The sequence below is a fragment of the Numida meleagris genome, chromosome 2 (genome assembly GCF_002078875.1).
Source record: "Numida meleagris isolate 19003 breed g44 Domestic line chromosome 2, NumMel1.0, whole genome shotgun sequence".
NCBI classification, from domain to species: domain Eukaryota; kingdom Metazoa; phylum Chordata; class Aves; order Galliformes; family Numididae; genus Numida; species Numida meleagris.
In genome coordinates, this window is record NC_034410.1 from 130,164,730 (window position 1) to 130,190,723 (window position 25,994).

At 37.5% G+C, this 25,994-nt stretch overlaps 1 protein-coding gene across 3 annotated transcripts in view; it reads right to left on the reverse strand.

Moving 5' to 3' along the window:
• Window positions 1-25,994, reverse strand: part of RSPO2 (R-spondin 2) — a 101,078-nt gene that overhangs the window by 30,558 nt on the left and 44,526 nt on the right. Inside the window, exons 2-5 of one of the 3 annotated variants that reach the window (XM_021388249.1) lie at window positions 23,618-23,806; window positions 12,034-12,177; window positions 10,166-10,354; window positions 4,316-8,401 (exon numbers count right to left, since the gene is read on the reverse strand). In XM_021388249.1, the coding sequence (XP_021243924.1) occupies window positions 8,346-8,401; window positions 10,166-10,354; window positions 12,034-12,177; window positions 23,618-23,806 (578 nt within the window). In that variant the 3' untranslated portion in view covers window positions 4,316-8,345. Of the gene's footprint in view, window positions 1-4,315; window positions 8,405-10,165; window positions 10,355-12,033; window positions 12,178-23,617; window positions 23,807-25,994 lie in introns of those variants that run through there. The other 2 variants (XM_021388248.1, XM_021388247.1) reach the window with 2 other exon arrangements.

Sequence of the window (25,994 nt, forward strand, 5' to 3'; positions counted from 1 at the left end):
CCAGTAATTCACTGGCAATCTTCTGAAAATAAGTTGAAAATTTATCACGCTGCAACATGACAAAATAATGCATAAATGCCAGAGTGAAATGTCCAGTTAAGGTGAATAAACCTAAAATCCTGCACTCAAGTGTACGTAGTCCATTACAAGACATTCATTGGGCAGTGGAAAACTGAAACAGAAATCAAATGTCTTGAAGAATACCCTTTAAAGGTCAGTCCGTTCAGGCAGATTTTACTTCTAGCCTTATAAAGGTACATGCATTTTTGAGTTCTGATTAAGTCAAAGAACTAAGCCTCTTAAAACTTTTAAAACAAAATGATCCATTCACTACATAAACCAACAAATCCAACCTGGGTTTCACTATAACAGCACTTCAAGGAATTTAAGCTAAGTCTCAAAGCTAAGTTAGTTTTCAATACATGTAACAATTATTTTATCATATTCACACAAAATCACAAACTCATTTTAATGGTTATCTGGACTAAGACAGCAAAAATTGTTTGTAGCAGTACTGTGACTCAATATCAATTACCTGCCACGCAAGATCCACCATTCTACTTTCAAGGAAAAAACCAACACAAACACTGATTATGTATAATAGTAATTTTTAAAAAATGACTAAATTTTGAAAAACTCTATGAACACTGAATGGGAAGAAGGCAAAGAGAGAGCATGTTGATTACTTATTTTTCGGAAGGGTCATTTTCAGAAAGTATTGATTTTTTTTTTTTAAGCATTATGAATTGTAAAATCATGAAGCTTTTCTCACTGTTGTTTTTCACTCGCAGTTTGATACTTGAGCTACACAGACACATTACCTTCCAGTTCCTACCTTCTCTTTTCCTTTAATCTAATTTCCCTATTGTACACCTTTTTTCAACCAGTACAATTGTCAAATACCTCAGTTTCTCTTTCATCTGATGTTCTTTCTCCATCTACTCTAGTCCAACTTTCTCTTACAGCAGGGTTAACTACAAAGTTAACCAGCTTTCTGTCAAGTTTTGACAGCTTTCAGGAATAGAATTCCCAGGACCTCTGTGGATAACCTGTTTCAATGTTCAAACACACCCACTGAATTTTCCATCAGCCCAATTGTAATTTGCCTTGTTACAACCTGTGCTTATTAGTTCTAGTGCTTTTGCTATGCACTTCTGAGAAGAGTTTTGTTCTAACTTTTTATATTTAATCCCCTGTTGGATAGTGGAAGTCTATTAGGTGCCCCACTAGCCTTTTCTCTTCCAAATAGAGAAATGCAATTATCCCAGTTTGAGTTGAATATTTGGAAAAAGTTATTCACTGAGAGCATGGTCAAGAACTAGAACAAGGTCCCCAGGGAAGTGGTTATGGCCCCAACCCCATCAGTGTTTGAGAAGTGTTTGCACAATGCTCTTATATAGCTGCATGGTTTAATAATGTTGCGTGGAGTCAGGAGATGGGGACAATGTCATAGAATCAAGGAATCATTAAAGCTGAAAAATTTCTTCATGAACCCCTTCCAACTGAGGACATTCTATGATTCTATGATCCCAGCCTCTACTAGTACGCAATATTCTCCATCTTCTAAACCACTTCACAGATCATTTGTTGGATAAGTTATGATAAAGGTGCAACATTTTCTCTCGATTCGACAAGAAGGATATTAAAGGAGTCTATCAGAAGCCTTGCTCTTGTTTTACTCCCATCCATAGTGGTAGCTGTTTAATCTCAGAGGTCAGTTTGGTTCGAACCCATGCTGGCATTAAGACACCATGTTTGAAAACACTTTCTTGTCCTTCATTTGCCTGGCCTAGAAGCAGTTATCTTGAAGACTTATTATATGATCTTCCCAAGAAGTGAGGTAAAGCTAACCACCTCTCAGTTCCCCAGGCCTTCCCCTCTGAACATGAATGTAATGTAACATTTGCCTTCTCCATGTAATTATTAAATAACTAAATTAATAACCATGTAACCATGTTACAGTATCTTATCTTGAACCTGAAGGACCCACTACCATAATGATTGAGCTCACGCTTATAAATGCAGAATTTCACCCATCAAAACATAAGCAGAAGTGACATTCTTCTTTTATATATAGATATATATTTTTAAGGATTGCAAGACAACTTATCCTCAAACATTTTGCGTGCAAGGTAAGTTTAAAAATAAGATTACATAAATTAATTCAAGTATTTCCTCATTTGACTAAACAACATATATTACGGTGTATGAAAAATACTATTTATATTAACCTCTCTATACTTATCTTACATCTGAGAAATCAATACATCATACTGTTTTTTCAGAAATTAACAGATTTGTTATTCATCCATGAGCACTGAGAACATATCTGCTCACCTTTCAGCATTAACACACCTTAGTTTTCTTTACTGCTTTGAAGTGAAGGTATGAAGGAGTACACCCCTCCAATAACCAATCACTAATTTTCCTATCCCAAAGGCAGGAGGGAAAAAGACAAATAAACAAGAAATATTCATATAAGGCATTGGGTTTTTTTGTTTGTTTCCTGCTGTATTTCAGTTACTTTGTAGTGCACTGTTGGCATCTAACTTTTATCTGCAAATCTATGAGGCATCAGGTACAGAAACACTCCAAAACAGATTCTTGTATGCATTATATAGCTTTCAGATTTAAGTGTCAATGAATGCAAATATCATGAAGATGTGATTTAAAATACATTGTGCATATCTATATTTTTCACTTAAAAAGAAAATAAAACCATTTTTCTGATAATTTATCAATCATCTCAGAAATGTGCATATGAAGAGAAGCAGAGCTATTGCTGTGGATTTTCAGAGTAATAGCTAATGCTGGTTTTCTCACAATTGACCTGATATAAGCAGAAGGTTGGAACAAGATGACCTCCTGAGGTCCTTTCAAGCCTGAACTATTTATGATTAAATTTTGATTTTTTATTATCATCAAATATACATGAGAACTTTTATATCATTCTTGAAAGCTGACATGAATTTCTTGACTGTTGATAATATAGCTGTATCTCTTTCCTATATATCTTAGTTTAAGATAGTTGTCTAGTATTTAATAGTCTAGTTACAGGCATTGTTACTGAAATAAGCAAAATTAGGAATTTCTTTTTCTTTAGGGTCTACATTTCCATTGTTATTAGCTGTCAGAATGTAAGGACTTCAGCTAAAGGTTAGAAAAAAGTATTTAACATTTTTCATACGTAGCAGATGAGGACAATCCAGACAAGCAGTCTCTGAAGCTAATAAAAGCTTTTTTCCTGAATAAATGCTGTAACAAGTATGTCAAACTCCAAGGGTTAAGCCACACTCAAACAGTTCTTGTTTTTTGCAAAGCTTCCACACTATGCTCTTGAAGACCCTTCTTGCTCCCACTTTCCAGCTCCTTCACAAAACATGCATAATGGTCACCAACTAAAATATTCACATAAATGTTGGATCATTGGTGTCCCTACCTGTGCAAATAGTTGTCTTTGGAAGAATTTACTTCTGGTAAGCTGTCCAGTGACACTGAAGGGATTTTTCTGTTTTTGTTTGTTTGCTTTCCCCACCTCTCCCCCCCGCTGAACTTTTGAGTTATCCTTTGTAACTGCAAATTATGGGTTATATCTTCAGATGCTAAGGCCAAGTCTACTCAGTCAGTATGTAGTTGGTGCTCACAAAATACACCAAGGAAGCAAAGCCTGCTTCTTGATATCAATATCCTAGCAAAGCCAGTGTTACAGACCTACACTTATTCCAGTTTTCACCTTTCTTCTGGGGGTAAAAAAGGGCAAATGTGGTCCAGTGCTACTGTTAACAGAGAGCTGCAATAGGCAATGACAGTATATTGTTGTAAGTACTGTGATTACATTTAAAATGCCAATAAAAAATGTAAACATTTTTAACATCATGCCAAGTATATATAATTACACATATAATATATATAGCAATATTATAAAAATTACAGCAGATAACAATTTTTCTGAGTGATAATATCAACAAAAAGGCACAAAGTCATTGGCAGTTGGAGTGAAGCCATTTCATTCCTCGTGCTTCACAGTGCTTCATAATTCTGTAATCATGTATACTGCTGTAGTTTCTTTAAAAAACAAAATGTTTGATACCCCCCAAAAAACCCACAGTGAAACAAACAAAAATAACTCTGATAGTGACGGGACAAGGGGGAATGCCTTTAAACTAAAAGAGGGGAGATTTAGGTTAGATGTTTGGAAGAAATTTTTGCTGAGACTGGTGAGGCACTGGCACAGGCTGCCCAGAGAAGCTGTGGATGCTCCATCCCCAGAGGTGTTCAAGGCCACAATGGATGCGGATTTGGGCAGCCTGATCCAGTGGGTGGCAACCAGCCCATGGCAGAGGGGTTGGAAATAGATGCTTCTTTAGGGTCCTCCCCAAACTAAGCCATTCTATGATTCTATAGTGATAAATAATATTCCAATTTCTTCAAGACTCATGCAATAGTAAATAAAGCAATAAGATCTTACTGTTTATAAATCTTGTCAACTTTTGCCAAACCACGTTTTTGTTTGCTGTCATCCCGCTTCAGACTGTGCTTCAACCTAGAAAATGATCTTTTTATTTAGGATCATTTTCTTTAGCCTACAACATGCCACGTATATTCATGTCATGATTTAACTAACACTAAAATGAAACCTTCAACTTACTAAAAACTTCAACAAGATTCTTGACAACTGATAGAGCCTTTAGAAAAAAAATATCAAAGCAGCACTTAAGCTAACATGAAGTCCTATGCCTACATCTCTGTAGTAAATCTGCTAGTTTTACACTGCTTTCTTAGACTGCCACAGCGCATTAAATGTTACATCTTTTAGACCCTAATCAAGATTTTGAAATTATAAGTGTGAGGCATTTACCCAAAGACAGACAAGTGAACAGATCAAGTAATAATTAGGTAAACTAATAATCAGAACTTTCAATTAAGCTTTCATTTGGATAAAATCTAGACTCAAAATACACGAAACAGTTACAATTATATTCAAAATATTAGACACACTCTGCATGTTATACTTAAATGACACAAATGAGGAGATCTCAGTACTATAGCAAACATGGGAAAGACTTGGTTTGTTCTTTTTCCCTTTGAGCATTCGCTCTATCTAGCCTCTCTCTAACTGGCAGTAGGAGAGATCAGAAATTTTGAAATCTAGTCAGGAAGAACAGTGTTCTTTCCGTCCAAAACCACAGCATGTTCTGCCTTTCACAGCCATAGATTCATTCAGGTTGGTCTCCAGTCCAGCTTCCTGCTCTCAGTAGGGGCAAGACAATTCAGACCAAACCGTTCAGGGCATTGTCCAGTTACATCTTGGAAGCTTCAAAAGATAGTTACTGCACAGTCTACTGGACAAATCTACCTCAGTGCTTGACTGTCCTCAAGAAGAGGAGAGGTCCAGGAACAGCAAGAACTGTCTCTGCCACTCAGGCAAACTGCTCGTGTGGCAATATAACATGACCAAAAGGAAACAAACTGCAGTGGCGATGTTTACGGAGTCCCATCTAGAAATAGCCCTAGTATTGGTTCTCAGAAGGCAGATGGTGTTTGTAGGTACTGTGAACTGAGACTGACTACAAGTGCAGTACAGAAAGGTGCATCCTGGCTTACAAACTTTTCAAGACTGCATGCTTTAAAGTAGATGCAGTCAAAAAGCTCAAACATAATAATCTCTCTGATCACTGAGATCACTCACTCTGGTGCTGCACTTATTTTGAGCTCTTTTGTAATTCTCACTTCTAAAAGAGAGATTCATTGTAGCTAAAGGAAACCTCATGAAATTCAGCAGAAACAAGTGCAGAGTTCTGCACATGGGAAGGAAACAGCCCTTGAAAAAATACAAGGTGGGCATTGACTGGCTGAAGGGAAGGCCATGAGGTGTCCTGCTTAAAATTGACAGTACACAAACAGTGCACTGACTGTACTAACAGGACATCAGGGAAGTGATCATCTCCTTGAGCAGGAGGTAGGATTATGTGACCTCTCTGGGTTCTTTCCAACCCGTATTATTGAAAAATTCTATGACTAAGTTGGGTGTGCAAGTAAAAAATTCTTGTTAGCCTCTTCTAAATAAAACGTTCTTTATATTCAGAGAGAAATCCAAATTTCCTTTGACTCATTTCAAAAGAAATTGAATGTATTTAGCATCAACCTTGGCAGGGGAGGAAGGGATGACAAGGACTTTTTTGACCTTTTGTAGTGCATGTTGTTGATTTAAAGCCACCATTTTTAACACATTCACTCTCAGAGGAAATATGTTGTTTTAAAGAAGGAGATGTCCTGATTGGGTGTTTTTGCCATTGCTCCACCAGAAGTCTTCTACTCTTTTGCAGCAATAGCTAGATATAAGCTTTCAAAACCCAATCAAACAGCATAAAGTCCATTGAGTTATATGTCTGTACTGAGGAAAGAACTCCCTCCCACCTCATGACATTCTTCCTTTCAGCATTAGGAAATTCGTGCAGAGATACATCTCATCCTCATGTCCAAAATAAACATTCTTGAATAGCATAGTGATTCTTACTAGAAATAACAGTTTTGTGCAGAGTAGTATTTGTGAATCAGACAGCTTGAGGATCTGCAGTGTAATGGAAGATTTAAAGTAGAAAGATGTTTAGCTTGCCTTTGTAATACTTAACACAAAACATGAGTACTGCAAGTACTTGAAGGGTACAAACAAAAGTAGTAATTTACTGTACTGAACTTGGGGAACATGGTAAAAGGAGAGGTAAAAAGTGAATACTTGTACTAAGTATAAGAAAACTTTAAGATAACAACATGTGTCTGCCCATACTTCTGCTTGGTAATTTTCCCATTCCTTGTAACTGAATTGCTCTTTAAAAAAAATTATCTTTTTCTTTCTTTTTGAGCTAAAGACTGATTAGAAAGAGACCAACACACGTAGGAGGTGTCCTGAATGATCCAAGCCATCTTTTTCTAAGTCCAACCTCTCTCAGTATGAGTCATGTCACACCCAAGCCACAGGGTAGCATACATAATATGAGCAGATATACAAATGTGACAGTCCCATCTGGTAATAACAGTTAAATCAGTTAGTACTGACAAAAAGAAAATATTACAAAGTAACATATCTACTTTGAAATCAAGGAGAGTATCCTCTTACATGTTGCTGGCTTCAGTAGGAAAGAAGTGAAATCATCTTTCACTTGCATTCCAGCTTGCATCTCTGTAACACTGCACATAATAGGAAAGCAATAAAGAATTCTTCATCAACAAGATTTGTACTACAGCCATATGGCCAGATGGGTAACATCTTAATCCCTGATAAATATGAAACTGAAGTATTTACTAGGAAAACTGAATTTAACTCCATTTCTTTCGCAAATGTAAAATCTGTTTCAGAAGTTTTTCTGTACTATGTATCATAAATAGTAACAGTAAAATGTGCAAAAATAGAAAACATGCCAAAAGCACTTGATTTGACCCTGTTCTACCAAAAACATCCTTACTTCCTGTGCTCAATTTAATCCATTACAATCTATGTGAGTATATATACTGAGAAGGTTAGGATGAAAGGATTTAACGTAGCTTCTCAACAGATATTTCCAGGGATTATGGTTCTTCAGTCATTGAGTACCACTAACCTTGCATTTTCTCTGATTTCCTCAGTTAAAAATTTGAATTATGAAATTTCTAACACTGGAAAAATGCTGCATTTTTTCAAGTCCCTGAACCTCTTCTTTAACAAAAGCAGATCTAAAATCTGCTTGACTTGAGTTTCCCCATAACCAGTGTCTCTGCCTCCTGGCACATCACCATGACTGAGAAAGCAACTAAGCATTTTAAATGACTTAAAGGGCAGCCTGCTAACTAAATGAAATATGATAAACATGATCTTAGACCAACCATGCACAAAATCATAACTGAAACATATGACAAAGCAGGAGATAAGACATTGGGTACAGTAGTAATCAACAGCATTCAGCGTGGAGAGTTCAAACCTGCAGTTTTGTACATATTTATTTATTTATTTATTATCTCTAAATATACAAGCAGGGAATTCCATATGGTGGGACAACAGGAGAGGACTATCGTCTTTACATTTAAAGGAAACCAGCCTTTCTCTCCGAATTTGTATTTTCAGAAACAACTTTTCTGATACACATTGAAAAAAAGAAGAAAGATCTTGATGCAGACTAGACAACAGATTTCCTGACACTAAAGAAAATCTACCTCTATCTTGAAATCCAATAAACACGAGAAAGTAAATCTTTAGTCTGTGACCTAAATTTCCAGACAATAAAACTTGATAGAGAAATCAGCCCTGATTTTTACATTTTTTTTCTTCCTTTCTCCAAAGTTGTTCATCTTGTAGGTTTTTTCATCTCTTCTCAAGATGTGTCACTTCTCTTCTGCACTGACAGAACTGATACCAAATCCAGTTCTTCTGCTGGACAACAAATGTTTTTTCCTTTTTTAATATATAAACTACTATCTTAGTTTACACATATTAGAAAATTAACCAGTAAACTCAGAATGTAAGAATAAAGTCTTAGAAAATATAAATAATGTAAAGGATGATGATATGGGCTTTATATCATGTATAATATAGATCATTCTGATGCAGCTTCAGAAGTCCATACAATCTCTCATTTGGGCTACGTTTAAAATTACTAGCAATAAGCTCAGAGTGTTTCCAGAGACTTCTGTTATTCACAGAGGTCTGCAAGCAACATCAGTCAAACTCAGAGTGCAGAGTGTGACGCTGCTGCTTACCCATTACATCAGTCGCCTTTTGTTCACTAATGTTTTGTGATTTTTTTCCCCAGATTCAGCTCACACTGAACTATTACTTCTTGTTGTGGAAATGGAATGCAAATAAAATTTTGAAACAGAAACAAAAGACAATTTAAAAAAAAAAAAAAAGGTAACATCACTATAGTCAGCTCTTCAGTGAGATTTACTTTGGCTGAAGATAAAGTGCGCTGCACTATGCACCCCAATACCACTATGAGTTTCAAGCACATATGCACTCATGCATCTATCTGTGAGTATAGGAAGAGCACATAACTTAGACTCAGTTAACCCTGGATAATACAGAATCAACTTTATATTCTCTTCCAGAGTCACATCAAGGTCCTGAGACAAAAATTCCAGAACAAAGCATGCCTATTCACACACCTTCTCTAAAATTATTTCAATTTTAGCTTATTCATCAACATTATGGCTTTATCTCAGGACTCCACTGCTCTCTATTCCTTTTTTATTTGTCTGATTTCATAGCTGACCCTGCTCAAAGCAGGAGGTGAGACTAGAGATCTCCTGAAGCCCCTTTGGGCCTGAGTCTTCCTTTAATCCTACAATTCCAAAAGGAATCGCACCTTTATCATCTGTTGATCACCCATCTCTACTACAAATTCTAGAAACTGTAAAATGTTCTGTCTTCACAAGAGAAGGATTAATTGCTTTAATGAAAAAGACAACCTCCTCTCACCACTAACACATCTCCAAGCTGGGATCCACAAAACTGAATGCAGATTTGAAACTTGATTTCCTTTTTCAAGCCTCCTTCGCTTCTTAAGTCTTGGAACACCATGATAAGGAAATAAGATTCTTTAATCAGCTTGTAGGAATTGCCATAAGCAGGTCTCATGCTACAAACTGTATTGTCTATCACTGTTCTGTTCATTTCAAACCTAGCATAGTTTGGCCCTGACCAGAACAAGCTATTCAGAACAAATAGCATTTCAGCTAATAGTTCCAGCTAACAATGCCATGTATAACTTTATTCATTTAATTTAAATAGCCATAACACAAGCACTTTGTGTTACCTGCAGAAATATTTAGACTTGTGACCTTTCTTGCAAATGTGCAGCTCAACTAGTTATTCCACAGTCTCTACAGTTCTTATGCTGCAGCTCGAACTATAACATGTTCCGGTCCTTTGATGAGGTACCTTTGAAAAACCGCACCAGGAAAACGTAGTTTCACAGTCCACTGAGAGACTGATCATTCCCATGCTGAGTCTCTCCCTCAAGTCCTGCTGCACAAATTAGGTCCACAGCGGCAATATCGCCTATCAGCCTCATCTGGCAGAGCAGAGACGGGATTTCCGCTCTAGCTGGGATGAAATAGCTCTGTTTTCATGTTAGAACTAGGATTTCAGTTAAGGAATGCTCATAAAGATTTTTGTGGCATGCTCTAGGCTTACCTCCTGGACAATGCCTCATGGCCATTTTACACCGTCTGGATTCTGCGATGGTTGGGCATGGTATCGTGTCTTTTGCTGGCTTCTTCACGATTTGCCTCGTTCTTGTTTCCAGGCCCCACTTAAATCCACATGTTTTATTATTTCTGCTGCAAGTTCCCCATTCACTCCACTGACCAACTTCACAGCCTTCTGCGAAAGCAAAAGAAAACCCAGTAGATTCTTCCGGTTCCCTCTTCCTCTTTTAAAAATTGTTTAATTAGCAAGGACTACTTAAATTAGAATGTACCACTTAAAAGCTTTACTATTTACTGGCAAAAACTTAGAAACAAAATATCTCACAGAATGTGAAAGAGTCTTTTCAGTCTACATCATCCCAAGCATAAAACAGTCACACTATTGATCTGCCTGTATGGACATCATGTCAGTTCCAAAACCCTCCTAAAATCATGAGATCAATTTAATTTGTTTCCTCTTTTTGATGAGCCCTACTTGTCACCTGGATGTGTAAATCTCAGGAGTTCACATTTCTAAGTCCTTTCCATCATGAAATACAAGGACTTTCCCTGAAAGGTGGAGTCCGTCCTGATAGCCTCCATGCCTCAAGGTGAAACACCAAGCTATGAGACTCATGAAGTTGCCAGGGCTGGCACAGAGTTCTAAAGTAAATTTCTACTAAAAAAAAAAAAAAAATTTTTTTTTACGTTTGAAAAAAAAAAAAAAAAAGTCTGAGCTCAGTGCTACAGACTTTATAGAGCCTGCAAAGAAGTATTTACCATGTTTTGAAACAAGAGAGTCAAAACATGGAAGACCAACTTCAGTTTCTACCATTCACTCTCCTCCAGTTCATATCATCTTTCTCATTTGTCCTGCATGTGGATGTGAACACCTATACATACTCCTGCTTGCAGGACTTGTATGCTTTTTTTTTTTTTTTTTTTTTTTAAATTTTCCCCTCCACCAGCAGAAAGTGTTGGTTATAGAATGAATGCCCAGTGCAAAACATGTGATATAATCAACAACCTAGATGGGCTGGTACATCAAATTCCTTTGCTTCCCTGTTACTTTCAAAATAGAACTGGGGAGAGCTGTAGAGAAACTAAAAGTGACTCTGAAGCCCAGATATTGCTGAGCTTCATGAATAAGGCATATGTTCAACCTGCCCTGCCCCTGGGTTCTGGACTCCATGAAAGGAAAAAGGAGCAGGTAGTTTATGGAGGTGAAAAAAATCAATGGGCATTCATTGACTTAAAGTTCTAATGTAAAAAAAAAAAAAAGGCCTTCCTGACACCTTACAAATTCTGAGTTACAAATCTACACACAAGGTGATTTACAGGACAGAACTTTCTGATGCCAAACAGAATTCCCTGCAATGCATTCTTTCAAAGTTTGAAAAAAAACGTATATTATGGAGAAAGAGAACCAGACACAATCTTTTAGTCACTATTTCTTGATAGGAATCACAGAATCACTAAGGTTGGAAAGCCCACAAAGATCACTTAGTCCAACCATCAACCATCGCCACCATATCACTAGACCACTTCATCAGTGCCACGTCTACCCTTTTCTTAAACACCTCAGGGACAGTGATTCCACCACCTCCCTGGGAAGCCTGTCCCAGTACTTCCTTCTGAGAATAAATTTTTCCTAAACCAAATCCAAACCTCTCGTGGTGCTACTTGAGGCCATACCTCTTGTACTATCACTGCTACGTGGGAGGAGAGGCCAACTCCCACCTCATTACAACCTCCTTTCAGGCAACTGTAGAGGAACTACTAAGCATCAGCTTAAAAACAGCGCAATCAGCATTTGAACCTGGCCACGTGGCAAAAAAAGGTGGTTTCAGCAGCACTACTAGGCTGAAGACTCACCCACACACTCCATGAGCTCTTCCAAGGCAGCAAATCCAGGGGGGCAACCTCTGAAACAACGGCCTCTGTGTGAGTAGAAGCCAGCTTTGCATTTGGTGCAAAAGTCTCTGCTGAAGCAGGAGTCGCAGTTTTCTATTCTGCATCCTGAATCAAAAGGATCATAAGGAACAAAAATACCACTAAGTTAGAGGAAGATTCAAATTGAAAGGATTTATAAAGAAACAGAACAGCAAAACTGAAAGCACTACATTGAGAAATACTGTCATTCACTATTTTGGAGAAATCAGTTAATCTAATCAAAAATACCAATAAAGCTTCCAATTAAATGACTTCTGAGCTGACTTGATCTTTTTGGAGGAAAATGTAAATCATTTTCTGTTTAATTAATATTAAGGAACATAAGGCAGACAGGATATTTTGGGAATTAGATATGCACTACATGTATTGCAATTGATTTATTATTTATCACTGCAAGCAGGATACAAATTTTTCCCTTTTTCCCCTATAAATAATACATGAAAACATTTATTTAGCTTTGTTTTATTTCCATATCTACTCATATGCATTTCCGACCAGACTATAACAAATAAATAAATAGAATTGCTCTGGATGTAACTGCTCTATTATCAATGAAGTCAATGCATAAAAAATAACCATTAGTAAATGACTGAAAGACAAAGTTATAAAAATGCTGAAAAAATACTATGGCCTTTTAAAATACTGAATTTCACTAATAATTTTGGACAAATATCCTCCACAGTAGACTACGGACTCAGAAGCAGACTATTCAGAAATTTCCTACTTCATACTAAAACACAGCAAACTGGTAATGAGCTAGATATCAACAACAATATGCACACCTGTAAAACAGAAGTACTTCCATGGAAAGTTATGGAAGTCTGTTATACATACCTAGAAAAAAAACACACCCGGAAAAACTTTCAAAAGTCATTAAATTTGAAAAAATAATGAACACCTTAGAGCTTATTATTTTTTATCAACTCCTTAAGCAAATTTGCCTAATTCGTGTAAACTATATTAACTGTATTCTGTCTTCAGCTGAAGTTAAAGCAGTAAGCTTTTGTTACTCATTTCATGGAACGATGTACTAAATTTTTTAGTCACTCATGTCATTCATTTATTTCTCATTCTTTTCTAAAGAAACAAAAATTAACAAGCCATAGGGACTTCTGAAATAGCCATTGGTATTCCACCCCCTAATGGCACTGCAAATTTAGCCAATCTTTAGGAAACAGATTTTAATATTTATTCTTGAACTTCAGAAGGCCATAATAGGGTATACCACGACACTTAAACTGGGAGGTGGTGGGAAATTATTCTGTATAGAAACTAGAAAATCATGGCACTTTCCAGATCAGATTTCTTGTGACATTGGACAAGAAATTAGGCAGACTGCATAGAGGGGACTAAAAAAAAAAAAAAAAAAAGAAGATTTCAAATGCTGGCACATATTTGGTTTAGAAAGGACTCACAAATCAGTTTGAAGTCTTCCACTGCCAAAAATAATGCATTTCAGACTGCACAGAGACAGTCACACAATCCATTTGCTAGCAAATCCGGTGTACAGCATTTCTGAAAGGGACTCCCAGAACTTCTGTGCATACCAGCAGCAAAATTTGCCTTCTTACCCACAGTCTTGCCTTTAGGAAACTCCCAAGATTTACCGTTTCCTTCTCCTGAGGTTTGCACCAGCCTCCACAGAACAGAATATCAGTGTTCATGCAATAAATACTTCAAAATCGCTTCCCTAGGTGAATGTGTCTGCAAGGCAAAATGATAAGGCGAGCTGCTCTGGAGATGTACTGCAATAGTTAATTGCAAATCTGGTTTGTTATACTCCACATGTACTGCAAATATTTTATTAATTGCGATGCTTGAATCAAACATCCACTGTGTTTAAATATTCAGAAAAAAACATTTGCCTCTTGCACACCCACGCAAGGCAGTTTGAAAAGACATCAAGGTTTTTCCAAACCAGTTAGTCTAATGACGAGGTGCAGAACACCAACATAAAAAGAAAAATCAGCATCATGCAACTCTCCCTCACATCCAATTGACGCAAGTATATTTTTGAAATAGTGTTTTAATTATTGCTTTCAAATCACATTGGAGAGTGATGTGTTTAAAGTCTATTCCATTTGAACTCTTTGAGATCGAAGAGGGATTAAACAAAGAACATCACATTCTGATAACATACAAACACACTTATCAGGTGAAATCCTGCCTCGCATTACACTGGGGGTACCCTACATAAAACAATTGCTATTTAATAGCCCATGTGAATATCCTATATTTAAACATTAACTATTGACTCAGTCTTCTACCAGTCTCTTGATCACACTTCAAATTCCCATCCTACTTATATAGTTGCTTTCCATATCAGTTTTATTTTATATTACAGTAGAGCCTTTGCAATGACAATTATATTTTGGAGATATTATAGTAGGGGCTCTTGGGCTAAGGTTAAGGTTTCAAATATGAAACTCCTATTACTTAATCCATATAAGATGCAGTTTTGGAAAAAAAAAATCTGAACATTTCTGAAATTAAAGTATTAACTCAACAAAGTGATAACCATCATGGAATTTGAGGTTCGTAGGTGCTACTTGTGATGTTTTGAACCATTAAAGATGCTCATGCAGCTCTAAGCCTTGCAGGACAATTTCAATCATCTAAAGAGGTAAAGAAAGTATTTGAAAAGTTAGAAATGCTAACTTTCTACAAGCCTATCTTCAATCACCAACTACCAGAGAAGTGGTTATAAAATTGAAATTTTTAAAAATACATTAGTTTTGGTGCCTGGCTTCGTCTTATTATATGGTTTAATGCTTTGTAAGCAAATCAGCTTTACTTATATTTTGAATAAACATGATATTAATAAATTTTAACTGTTTCTGAATTTAGTAAATAATAGATGAATTCATAAAATTATTTCACATCTACATATATCAACATGGACAGAGAAAGAGAAAGAAAGCATATATATTTTTAGTTGAAGATGTAAATATGATGTAAGGATGTAAAATATTAAGATACACCGGTGTGCCACTAAATATGAGGGCTGCTTTTTTTTTTTCTTTTTTTTTTTTCTTTTTATGTTGGCCCACGATGTTGTGGCAGATGTTGGTGGCATGGCAGTACAGGCTGAACTTTCGCACCAGCGTCCATTACATGTTGCCGTGTCACAGATGGCAGCAGAGAGGCAGTCTGGCAGAATGGCGTCTGACATGGAAGTGTGTATGAAGCAACGGTGTGGAATTGAAAAAATTGCACCCACTGACATTCATCAATGCTTGCTGAAGCAAGTGTATGGAAATCAAAGTGTGGATGTGAGCACAGGGAGGTGGCGGGTGGTGTGTTTCAGCAGTAACAACAGCAACATGAAAGAAAAGCCACATTCCAGATGGCCATGCACAGCTGTCACGCCACAAAATGAAGAGATTCTTGATCAGCTCATCCACACGAATCGGTAGATTAGGACCAGGGAGCTGCGTAGGAGCTGAATGTTGGCTTCATTGTGTTGGAAATGATGGCGGTAATGTTGGAAAATCGCACATTTTTTTTACCAGGTGGGTCCCATGAATGCACACAAAGGAACAGAAAGAACACCATATGCATGTTTTCCAGGATCTATTGAACCAAAACAAGGCTAAAGGAGAGTTTCCTGGATCCCATAATTAGCAGCAATGAGATATGATGTCACCACTACAAGTCAGAGTCAAAACAGCAGTCCATGGAGTGACAACCTGTGAATTACTCATTGAAAAAGTGGATGAAATGATGTGCACTGACTTCTGGGATAGGAAAGGGGTGATCCATCTACATTTTCCTGGAACCTGGACAAACCACCAACTTTGACCACCACATCATGATGCTGCCTAAGCTTAAGACTCGAACTTCTAGAGTCAGGCTAGAGGAGAAGACAACCTTTCTCTTGCAAACATGGTAACATCAAGCCTCATACCACCGTGAAGCCAATAGAGCACATTGCCAATCTTGGCTGGACTGTCTTATCTCACCCACCATATAGTCCAGATTTGGTACCTTCTTACTTCCATCTGTTTGACTGCATAGACAACATTTTCCTAGCAATGATGCTATTTAATAGCAGTGAAAAAGTGGACCACCTTCACAGGGGCAAATTTTTATGAGTGAGGCATGCAGGTTCTTGTTCGTTGCTGGCAAAAAAAAAAACATAGCTAGTGATGGTGACTGTGTTGAAAAATGGTGTTTTGTAGCTGAGAATTTGCTCTATTAAATAGTGCTATTGTGCTCTTTGTACCTGTTGTAGCTTCCATGGAAATAAATAGGAGGCATTACCTCGTTACCTTCAGAGTAGCCCTCATAGTTAAGAAAAATAACATTTTAAAAAGTGGTTTTATCCTTTACACAAAACAATACAATTAAAAAAATAAGGAAATATTGTTCATAGTTAATGAACTGAACTGTTTCCTTCTGACTGCCATAGCTTTCAACCATTTGAACTTTTTTTTTATCTTAGTATCTTATGTCTAGCTGTGGTGAAGTAAAATCTTTCTTACTTTCCTAAATCCCTTTAAAATTACTAGTTAATTTACTGATAATTTTAATCAACTGTATCAAAAGACATTTTAAAAAAAAATCTGGAAAATATTCTTGTCAAAGCAATTGTATAAATTCAACTTACTACCTGTAGGTCTAATTGCATCATTAAGATTTTAGACAGAAGCAGTTCTGTAACGGAAGGAAACAGTTATTGTACAACCCCCATTATGCTTCAGAAATGCTTTGATTTTTGCTCCAAAAGTAAACAGAAAATTGTGGTCACTATAGGCTTCCAGATAGACAGGGATAACTGCTGGGAGATTTTAGAAGTGGCAAGAAGGAGGAGCCTAGAAGTGGATGCTTTGGAGAAACAGGAGGCTGATGTCAAGGAGAGAATGAACTGGAATTGATTAATTCAATAGTGCAGAAGAACCCTAAAGAGCAATCACATACCTTTGGCAGGCCAACAATACTTGTAGGGCAACAAGAATCTAGGACACTTAATCTTCAGAACCTGAGTGAAGAAAAGGTGCTCCATTGCTGTTGTTCCCATCCAGCTAGCAACAAGAGGTCTGCATGTTAGAATCCCTACCTCTTCTTTCCCTTGTACTCAGTTCTCAGTGGGTCTGCTTCCTACCAGACCTCAAATCCCTTTATTCCTGCTCATCATGTCTCCTTCTATCCTACTGGACCTACTACCTGCTACTTCATAGCCAGGACCTCTCAGACTCATTGTACCACTCTCACTGCATCTCTTCTAGCACAGTCTCACATTTTCTTTCTAATGTTTCTATCTTGGCACTCAAAGGAAAATTACGTTATTGCTTCTGTCCTACCAATTGAAAGGTACAAAATACACTTAAAACCACATGAAAACCAGACATCTTCCTCTGGTACCATCTTTACATGTCTAGACTTCAAAAAGCACTCAGAGAGGCCCAGAGAGTGTGCTATGTCTGATTAGCACACTCCATTTCTAAACAGACAGCGCTTTTTAAAGTGTTACACCATATTCCCACCAGAGCTGTATGTAAATGCCACAAGATTCTGACCTCACTGAAATCCATGGCAAAGGTCCTAATTGCTGCAGCAACTGCAATTTTGAACTAGTAACTTTTTTACGCCATGAGATAGACCACAGCCCACTATAATTACCTTTATGGGCAAAAACAATATTAAAACCCCCAAAGAGATATAATCTGTCATGATAAATATGCATTTGTAAAGAGACAAATGAAGACCAAAGTAGTAGCCCAACAGTCAGAAAAACTGACTTTCTACAAGTCTATTTTCAATCACAAACTGTCACAGGAGTGGTTGTAAATACACAGCTCCGTGACTTCATCTCCCAGGGGAAAGGGTGGAAAAGAAGTCACTACTTCGGTGAAGCTAAGACGAGTTGAAACTAAGCTGAGGTGAATTGCTCCAGTATCTTCAGTGGTTAGATGAAACAAAGCTAAACAAAGATGTATCCTTTCAATAGAGCTCTGAAAGTTTGATTTATGATACAAAATATATACCGACTCTAATGGAAAGTCTATTGATAATGTGCAATCTGCTAATTTAGCCTGAGAGGAGAATAAGAACTTGAGTAAGTGACATTTCAGTACAGCACAAAGGTAGATGATGGTATGTCAAAGTGCTTCCGTGCTTGAGAACAGCTACAGAACATATTCAAGAAGAATCACCATCACTCCTCCATGAACTAGTACTGTGCCCCCCCCCAGTTCAGAAACAATTTTCTTCCAAACTATTTCTGCATAATACACAAGACATTATTATTTTATGTAATAGTTATGAAGCACATTTGAGTCAAGATTAGAGAAACCAATCTGTTCCTGAAAAAGGCTCTTCAGCTAGCCAGCAACAAAAAATTTGATTTAGGGTTTATCTCATCTATACCGATGTGAACAGTGATCTTTTATATCATTACAAAAATATATCTAATTGAGGTGGATAAAGTTTCCAATATTTATAGAGCACTACATAAATGGTACATTAAAGAGCTCTGGAGGGAAGAAGCCTGGATTACAAGTCAGGCCCAAACTAGAGATGCACTTTAATTGGATGAACTACAGTCATAAAAAGATTTTCCTGGCCTGTTTTGACTTCCTGACAGTCATGATAAGACAATTCTACTAACTCTTCTTTTAAAATAAACATTAAGGAATTGACAGACCGATATTTTAAAGAGAAAAATCAAAAGCCTAGGAGTTCAAAATTAAATTTAAACCCAGGTACATATGCTTGCTATGATTAAAAAACAAAGCACTCCTGTGAATACTCAATTCTGTACTGCAGTTAAAGAAAGTATGATGTTATTAAAACAAATACTATCCTTCCACAGTAAATCTACCACCAGCTTTTAAGATGTCAGAATAAGCTGAATTGTAAGGAAACATAATACCTTTGAAAAAAAAATTGAAGCATAAAATGCTTAAACTCCCACTGTCACCTTTCTTCTGCGGCCCCACTGCTCCAGTCTTACCCCCAAGCTGCCACCCTGACTGGCTGTTGGCACTCCTTGGCACTCCACACCACCTCCTACACTGATTCCCCTGCAGAATTTATGAGCTAGGAGACATTTCAAAAATACAGCTGGACTACACATTTCATAGAATCCTGGAATGGCTTAGAAGGATCCTAAAAGATCATCTAGTTGCAACCCCCCTGCTGTGAGTTTCATAATTTACCTTGAAGGCAGAAGATAAAGGCACATGGGGGACAGACGGGGCTATTAAGAGCAGGAGATATGGCCAGAGCTAAAGTAAGCTCTGATGTAAGCAGTTCTTGTAGGGGATGGACAATGAGCTGAGCAACCAATGGATTAGGAGAGATTTAGGCTGAATAAAAGGGGTAAGTTTTTTTTTTTTTATAAGAGTAGTGAAGCACTGGAACAAGTTGCCCAGAGATGTGGTGTATACCCATCCCTGGACACATTCAAGACATGAGCAAGCTATCTAGCTGTAGACATCTGTTTGTTGCAGGGGAGTTGGACTAATTGACCTTTAAGGGTCCCTTCCAACTCAAATGATTCTGCGATTCTATGAAAAAAACAGAGACCGAAGTGTCAACTGGCTTTAAGGAATTAGAGGAAAATCACAAGCCAAAGAGCTTCAGACTAAAAGGGTGCTAACAAACTCCTAAACAGAAGAGACTTCAGTAGCTGAAGGATTTATTATTAGAACTAGAAATTCTTTTTGAGCTGCAACTTTGGCAGTGGATGAACGTGAGTTCTGGAGAACAATAAATGTAGCCACTTGCCAGTAATCTTTATCGAAGTTTACTCCAGGTCTATCATTTCACAGAGATCAGCGCTTGGAATATAAAATGCTGCTTATAAAATACCGTAATGAGGATTATTATTATTATTTTAATAAATTCACTTAATAAACACTTAACAATATATTTCTATTATGTTCTAGTCTTGATTTATTATTAGTTGAGATCCTTTAAACAAATGTCAAACCACAGTGGTTTCAATTAGTATTTTACAAATATACAACTGCTATATTAAATCTAAATTGACTACAGATTTAAGAAATCTTTAATTCAAAGCCCTATTAAGATTTTTTGTTGCCAGAATGGTGGAAGGATACTCTTCCATCAAAATACAAAATAAGGACAAAAAAAAAAATTAGGAACATGACCAACTACTTACCAAGAAGCATTTGAAGGAGGAAAAAGTAGTGGAATAAAGGGAGGGAAAAAGGAAAAAAAAAAAAAGATATGCCTGTACCATAATAATAAAGCCTCAATTTCTGGCCAACCAATTTCATTCTCAAAATCCCAAATCTTATTTTTTTAAAAAAAAGTTTATTTGATGTAAACAACCACAAAAGTCACAAAAGCTATTTCTAAAATGGCAGAAAAAATATTTCAGTTAAAGCAAATTGTACTGCCTCTGTCGTAATTAAACCCCTGACAGACCAGTATGAATTGCACTGGCTACAGTAGTCTCAGAGCTTTGGATGTTCTGCTATACTCCCTAAGCAATAGTCAAGCCATTACATATCAATGATGCCTTTCTATTTTGTAACAAAGCTTAAAAAAATCATTACCTTTCTTTATACAGTGAATTAACTTCATATGTTTCATAAATAATGGATTAACAAGTCAGTTATTAAAAGCTTCCCCTTATCTTGTTTTCACTGAAGGCACATGGAACCGCTAATGACAATTTTAGAAATGCCTGGTATCCTCCCATGAGGAAAGAAGGTGAACACAAACAAATGGAGTGGCCAACTCAAGCTGAAGGGAACTGTGATTTCTAAACTGTTACCTGCCTTCTCCCAAAAAGCTTACCATAGACAATGACCAGCTTGAAAGGTTCAAGATAGGCTTGAGAGACTAATTAAACCAAAGCTGAAACAACCACTGGGGTTGTTTCTGACAGAGTTCATTCTATTCTTTTATTCAGATTTGTTTTGTTTTTTTCTTGGAAGATATTTTTCTAGTTGGAACAGTCCACTTCTAATTTATTAATTATTAAAATTTCTTGGAAAATGATCAAGCGTAGCACTCCTCCTGGGCACTCTCCTGGAGAAAAGACCCAACACTTTCCAATTTCATGTTTAAATGCTTTGACTTCAGTGTTCCAGATGAGAATAAGCTCCAGCAGGAAGCACTGCATTGATTTCTAGGGAAAAGAAGTTTAAAAACTATATGATTCACTGTTACTAGAAAAATAGTCTAGAACCATTCAGCAAATTCAAGAGACACATACTGCTTACATGTAGAAAAGAAAATTACCCTAGAAATTCAAAATTTCCATAATTTTGGAGCTGTAGCACTTGGCTGTAGTATTTATTGTGTTTCGTTTGGCACTAACTATGTTTGGCTTTTAAAATCATGTCAACATTTTCCATAAAAATATGTTCTATAGCTTCTTGAACAAAAATGGGCAAGTGTTCCAGTAATAGAATGTTAAGCAGCTTTTGTGCCTGTAAAGGCATTAATAGAGCAGAAATCATTTCAACCTAAGTAATTCAAGCCCTGTAACTCCCAGACAGATTTTAATGGAGCCAGAATTTTTATTATTTTTAGCTGAGATAATACTATCTAAGCAATAGTCTGTAACAAGCTGTAACTAGAAGTATCTAACATCAAGTAGGAAGAAACCTATTCTGTTTTTTAGGAATGTTTATTTTATCTCAGCTTGAATCCATAAAACGTCTGTGTCCACAATACAACGTGCGTACCATGCAAGATCACCAAACCAAGAGCAAAAACACAGATATGATTTATAAATACACCAGTTGGCGATCACACCAAAATAAAAATATACAGTTCAGAAATCATTGGAGGGGAACCAGTGCTGGTCTGTAAATGCAACTGGATAATTATTCTCAGAGGGAGAGACTGTCAAAGGCATGAGGGTGAGTTAAATATCCAGCACTCAACACATGCCAATATAGATTGGACACAGCCTCACATTTGTGCTTTTCAAAACCAATCCTGTAATTCAGGGAAAAAGGCCACTTTCTGTAAGTGGTAAAAAAAAGTAGAATAAGTTGTACTGAATTCACAGTCCACCTTCTGCAAGCTTTGGGTTTTTTTGGGACGGTTTGTTTGTTTCTTTGAAGGAAAGCAAAGAACAGCTATCGGCATGGACTGCATTTCCCATCTCACAAACACAGTACAGGCTAATATAAATACATTCATCTATTTCCCCAAACTATAACAATTTTCAAAAACATTTTCATGTTGCCAAGCTTTTACAGCCCACTTTCAAAAGGCTGAAAGGGGACAAGTTGCTGAATTCACAGCTGTGCTATGAAAATTAAGGCCAAGATCCTAAATTGTTTTACAGAAGGGATGTATAAAGGCTATTCTGCTCTCATTGAATTTTTCATCAAAACCTAGCCACCTGGTACAGATTAGGCAGCGCTCAACAACGTTACCTAGCATAAAGCGAAGAATACCATATCCACTGAACCCGTACAGGGAACGGGGAGAAACAGGCGAGATGTCATTACACGGGCTGGAATGTGGCCAGAGCACTGCAGTTAATGCTCTTATTCCAGCCAAAAGTGCCACAGAATGACCTCATAGGCCTGTCAAGATTATGTGTGATCTGAAGGACAGCACCCACTTCCTCAGAACACAGTGCATCCCTGTGACATGCTGCAGGACCCACGGGAGAGTGCCCTGCGTTTAATGAACGTTTGATTCATTCAGGACGCAAAGAAAAGCTGTTTCTCACTTCAGGTTCTTCAGTTTGGTGACCTAATTCTGGTCAGACTATGACACATGAAAAAAAATGAATTAGGGGTGGTAGCAATGATTAATAATCCATATGGGTAATCGTCCACATATGAGCATATGGAAAAATCGATACAAATAGGCACAACTGCCAGATAGCGGTGAAATAACGTGCAGATAGACCAGAGCACTCATTGGCCTTAACAGCCGTACTGCTAGGCACAAACATGCAAACAAGGAATCTTGTTGCACATTAGCAGGTTGTAAATTTCCATATAAAATGCAGCACTACAAGTGAAAGGTTGTTTGTTTGTTCTTAACAGTACATCTGCTTTATTAAAATAGCAACACTTACATATTAAAACATGTATGGTGCGAGGTGTCTGGTCACCTGAAAACAGTGTTGGAACAAAAAGCATGATGAGAAGCCCACCCGTACCTCAGTGCATATACTGGGCTTGTACCTACACGAGGCATTGTTAAATTTATGCTTAATCTTTTTTATTTTCATATAATGAGAAATATTTTTTTAAACCAAAAATATCTGCTTAAATCATAATTCTTTCCAAGCCTTCCCTTTAATTAAAATAAAAGTGGCAATACGAGCAACAGCTAGGTTAACACAACTATTTAATTTGCTGAACATAACCAATCTTGGTGTGAGCTTGGACATTAGCAAATAAGTTTTTACAAAGATCATGACTTCTATAAAAATATTATGTTCCACAACATATCGCCTTGAAAACAGAGTGTGAATTATGGCATCCCAATAAAAAGTGCATGTAAGCTTTCAAAAAAACATCAACAAAACAAACAAAAAACCCACACAACTCACTTGAACATCTGTTCATATCTGGCGTTCGGAGTCCATAGTACCCTGATGGGCAGGAATGCAGGCATTCACCGTACTGTCTCATTCCTTCTCTCCGTAGGAAGAAGAATAACTTATGCTGGCATCTGATGCACCCATTATCCTTTGAACAAGACAAACAGCCTTTGCAAATTGGATTTGATCCATAGCTAGCTGCAAAATAAGAAGATAAATTACACTTTAAGATCATTTGGAAATTATTTTGGCTGAAGGTCCTCTTTTTTGTGAAGTGTTCTCTACCACATGATTACAAGTAGTTCTGAAGAGAAGGTTCTGCAAGTGTACTCACTGTCAAGCATCTGCACTTGGAATTGCATAAAAATAAGTGCAATCTCTGTATTTTTTATTAGTATGTATAGCAATTTAACAAACTTTTGTACCTTTTAAATAAAGGTATAAACAAGTGGAGGCAAAGGTACATAAAACTCACAAGTATAACGAACAAAATTTGCATGCTCGATTCTAGTTTGAAGCTGAGCATATAAGCACAAAACAGCAGCAAAATATAAGAATACTGGCACCTTAAACTATGCACCTGGAATGATATTTCCATTGAAATCCAGTATCAACACCCATGCAACTTCTGACCTGAACACAGCAATACTAATTGTAGCAAACTCTGCAGAATGCTACAACACCCGCTACGTACACATCTTTTGGGTATTACTGCAGTGCCTTCTTGCAGTCACTTCTAGGTCTTTGTAATAAGTATAAAGATCATTATTTTCAAAAAGAAAGAGAATCTGTAAGTTTATTTTCTATGAGGTTCTACCCAGATGAGTTGAAAACAACATGCACACGCATCACAGAAGAAAGGCATTTACACCTAATCACCGTTTTAGGTCACTAGCTGTTATGCCTTCAACTAAATATACTCTTTTTATGACTTGATTGATACTGCAACAAACCCTGGCCACATCATTCTCCTTCCCTATGAGCCCTTACTGTCCTGCCTTCCTCCAGAGTCAGGGAAAGCCCCTGCCCACACACAGTCAGCACTTTCTCAGGCACTGAGTCAGCACAGCAGGTTAGCAGAGGGATGAAGGCTCAAGATGTTCCTGAAACCAGAATAACTTAATAAGAGGTCTTTCTTAGGTATTAAATTGGCCACAGGACTACACAGAAGTCTGCCTGTTTAAACCTAGTTTACTAGAAACAAAAGAGAAACATTATGCATGAAAAGGGATACACTTTGAGGTGCGTCAAGAGCTTTTGAATAGAGGTCACTCTGACAGCAGCTGGCCCAAAGAGCAAAGACTATGTTTAACTGCTGTATTTTAAAGTATTTCAGATATCTATGTCCTAACATAGTACTCCAGTAATTTTATCTTACATGGATGTATAAAAGGTGTTGTTTAATGGCTGACTTCACCAGCTGAGCTGGGAAAAGGAAAAAGCCCACCACCCTCTGGAACCAGTAGCTGATAAGCTTTACTCTCACCTTCACACATCTGCGCACCACATTCTCGTTCTGTGGCTGCTCCATCCCCCCAACACGCCTCTCCCAGCTCAGCATGGCAGGGCTCAGCTCCTGTCCTGTGCAGAATGCTCCCGGTGAGTGGCGGGCAGGACAAGGAGCCAAGCGAGTGGTGGGAAGCTGCTCAGCCAGTAGGACACATTGTGAAGGTTGGAGTCCTCTGAGAACAGGCTCACTTACTAAGATTCTCTTGATGGGAACAGCATCCTTGTCCTCTCTGGTGTACATACTACTCGAGCTCTCACTCCCTTTGCAAAGGCACATCCTACAAGACCAACTGCCTTAAATCCCTGAACCCGTGCAAACATCCTGTTGTACCCATGCTCTCCAATACAACTTCTCCTACGGTTCATCTTGCAAATACCCTCATTCTTTGAAGACATAGAATAAGGAAACAAACAGATGAGCTAGGCCTGAGTGCATCTCTCCTCTCACTATTGCAGAGACTGCCTTTCTGTAACCACATCAAACACAGGACTGTGTACTCCGAAGCAACTGTTGCTTAACACGTGGTGAGACCTCCAAGTCCCCTTTTAGTTTCCTTGAATCTCACCCTCAGCAAATCTGTACCTCAAACTTGTTCAAGGTTCCTCACAGAATCCTGTGCTTTAAGAAAAGAATTAAATGGAACAAAAGTACAGCTACAAAGATGCTTTAATTTATTCACCACCACTCAGAGACCTTTCTGCGGTTTGAAACAGTGGGGGGTCAGGATCTCACATCCAGCATGTTGTTTCTACCTCAAATCAAGAATATTTTTTCCTCTCTATCCCTCTGAAGCAGCTGCACAATATAGGTAGCAAACAAGCCATTTTCAACCTTGCCTGTCCACCTGTGCAACTGTTGCTCCAGCCCCATGCTCTC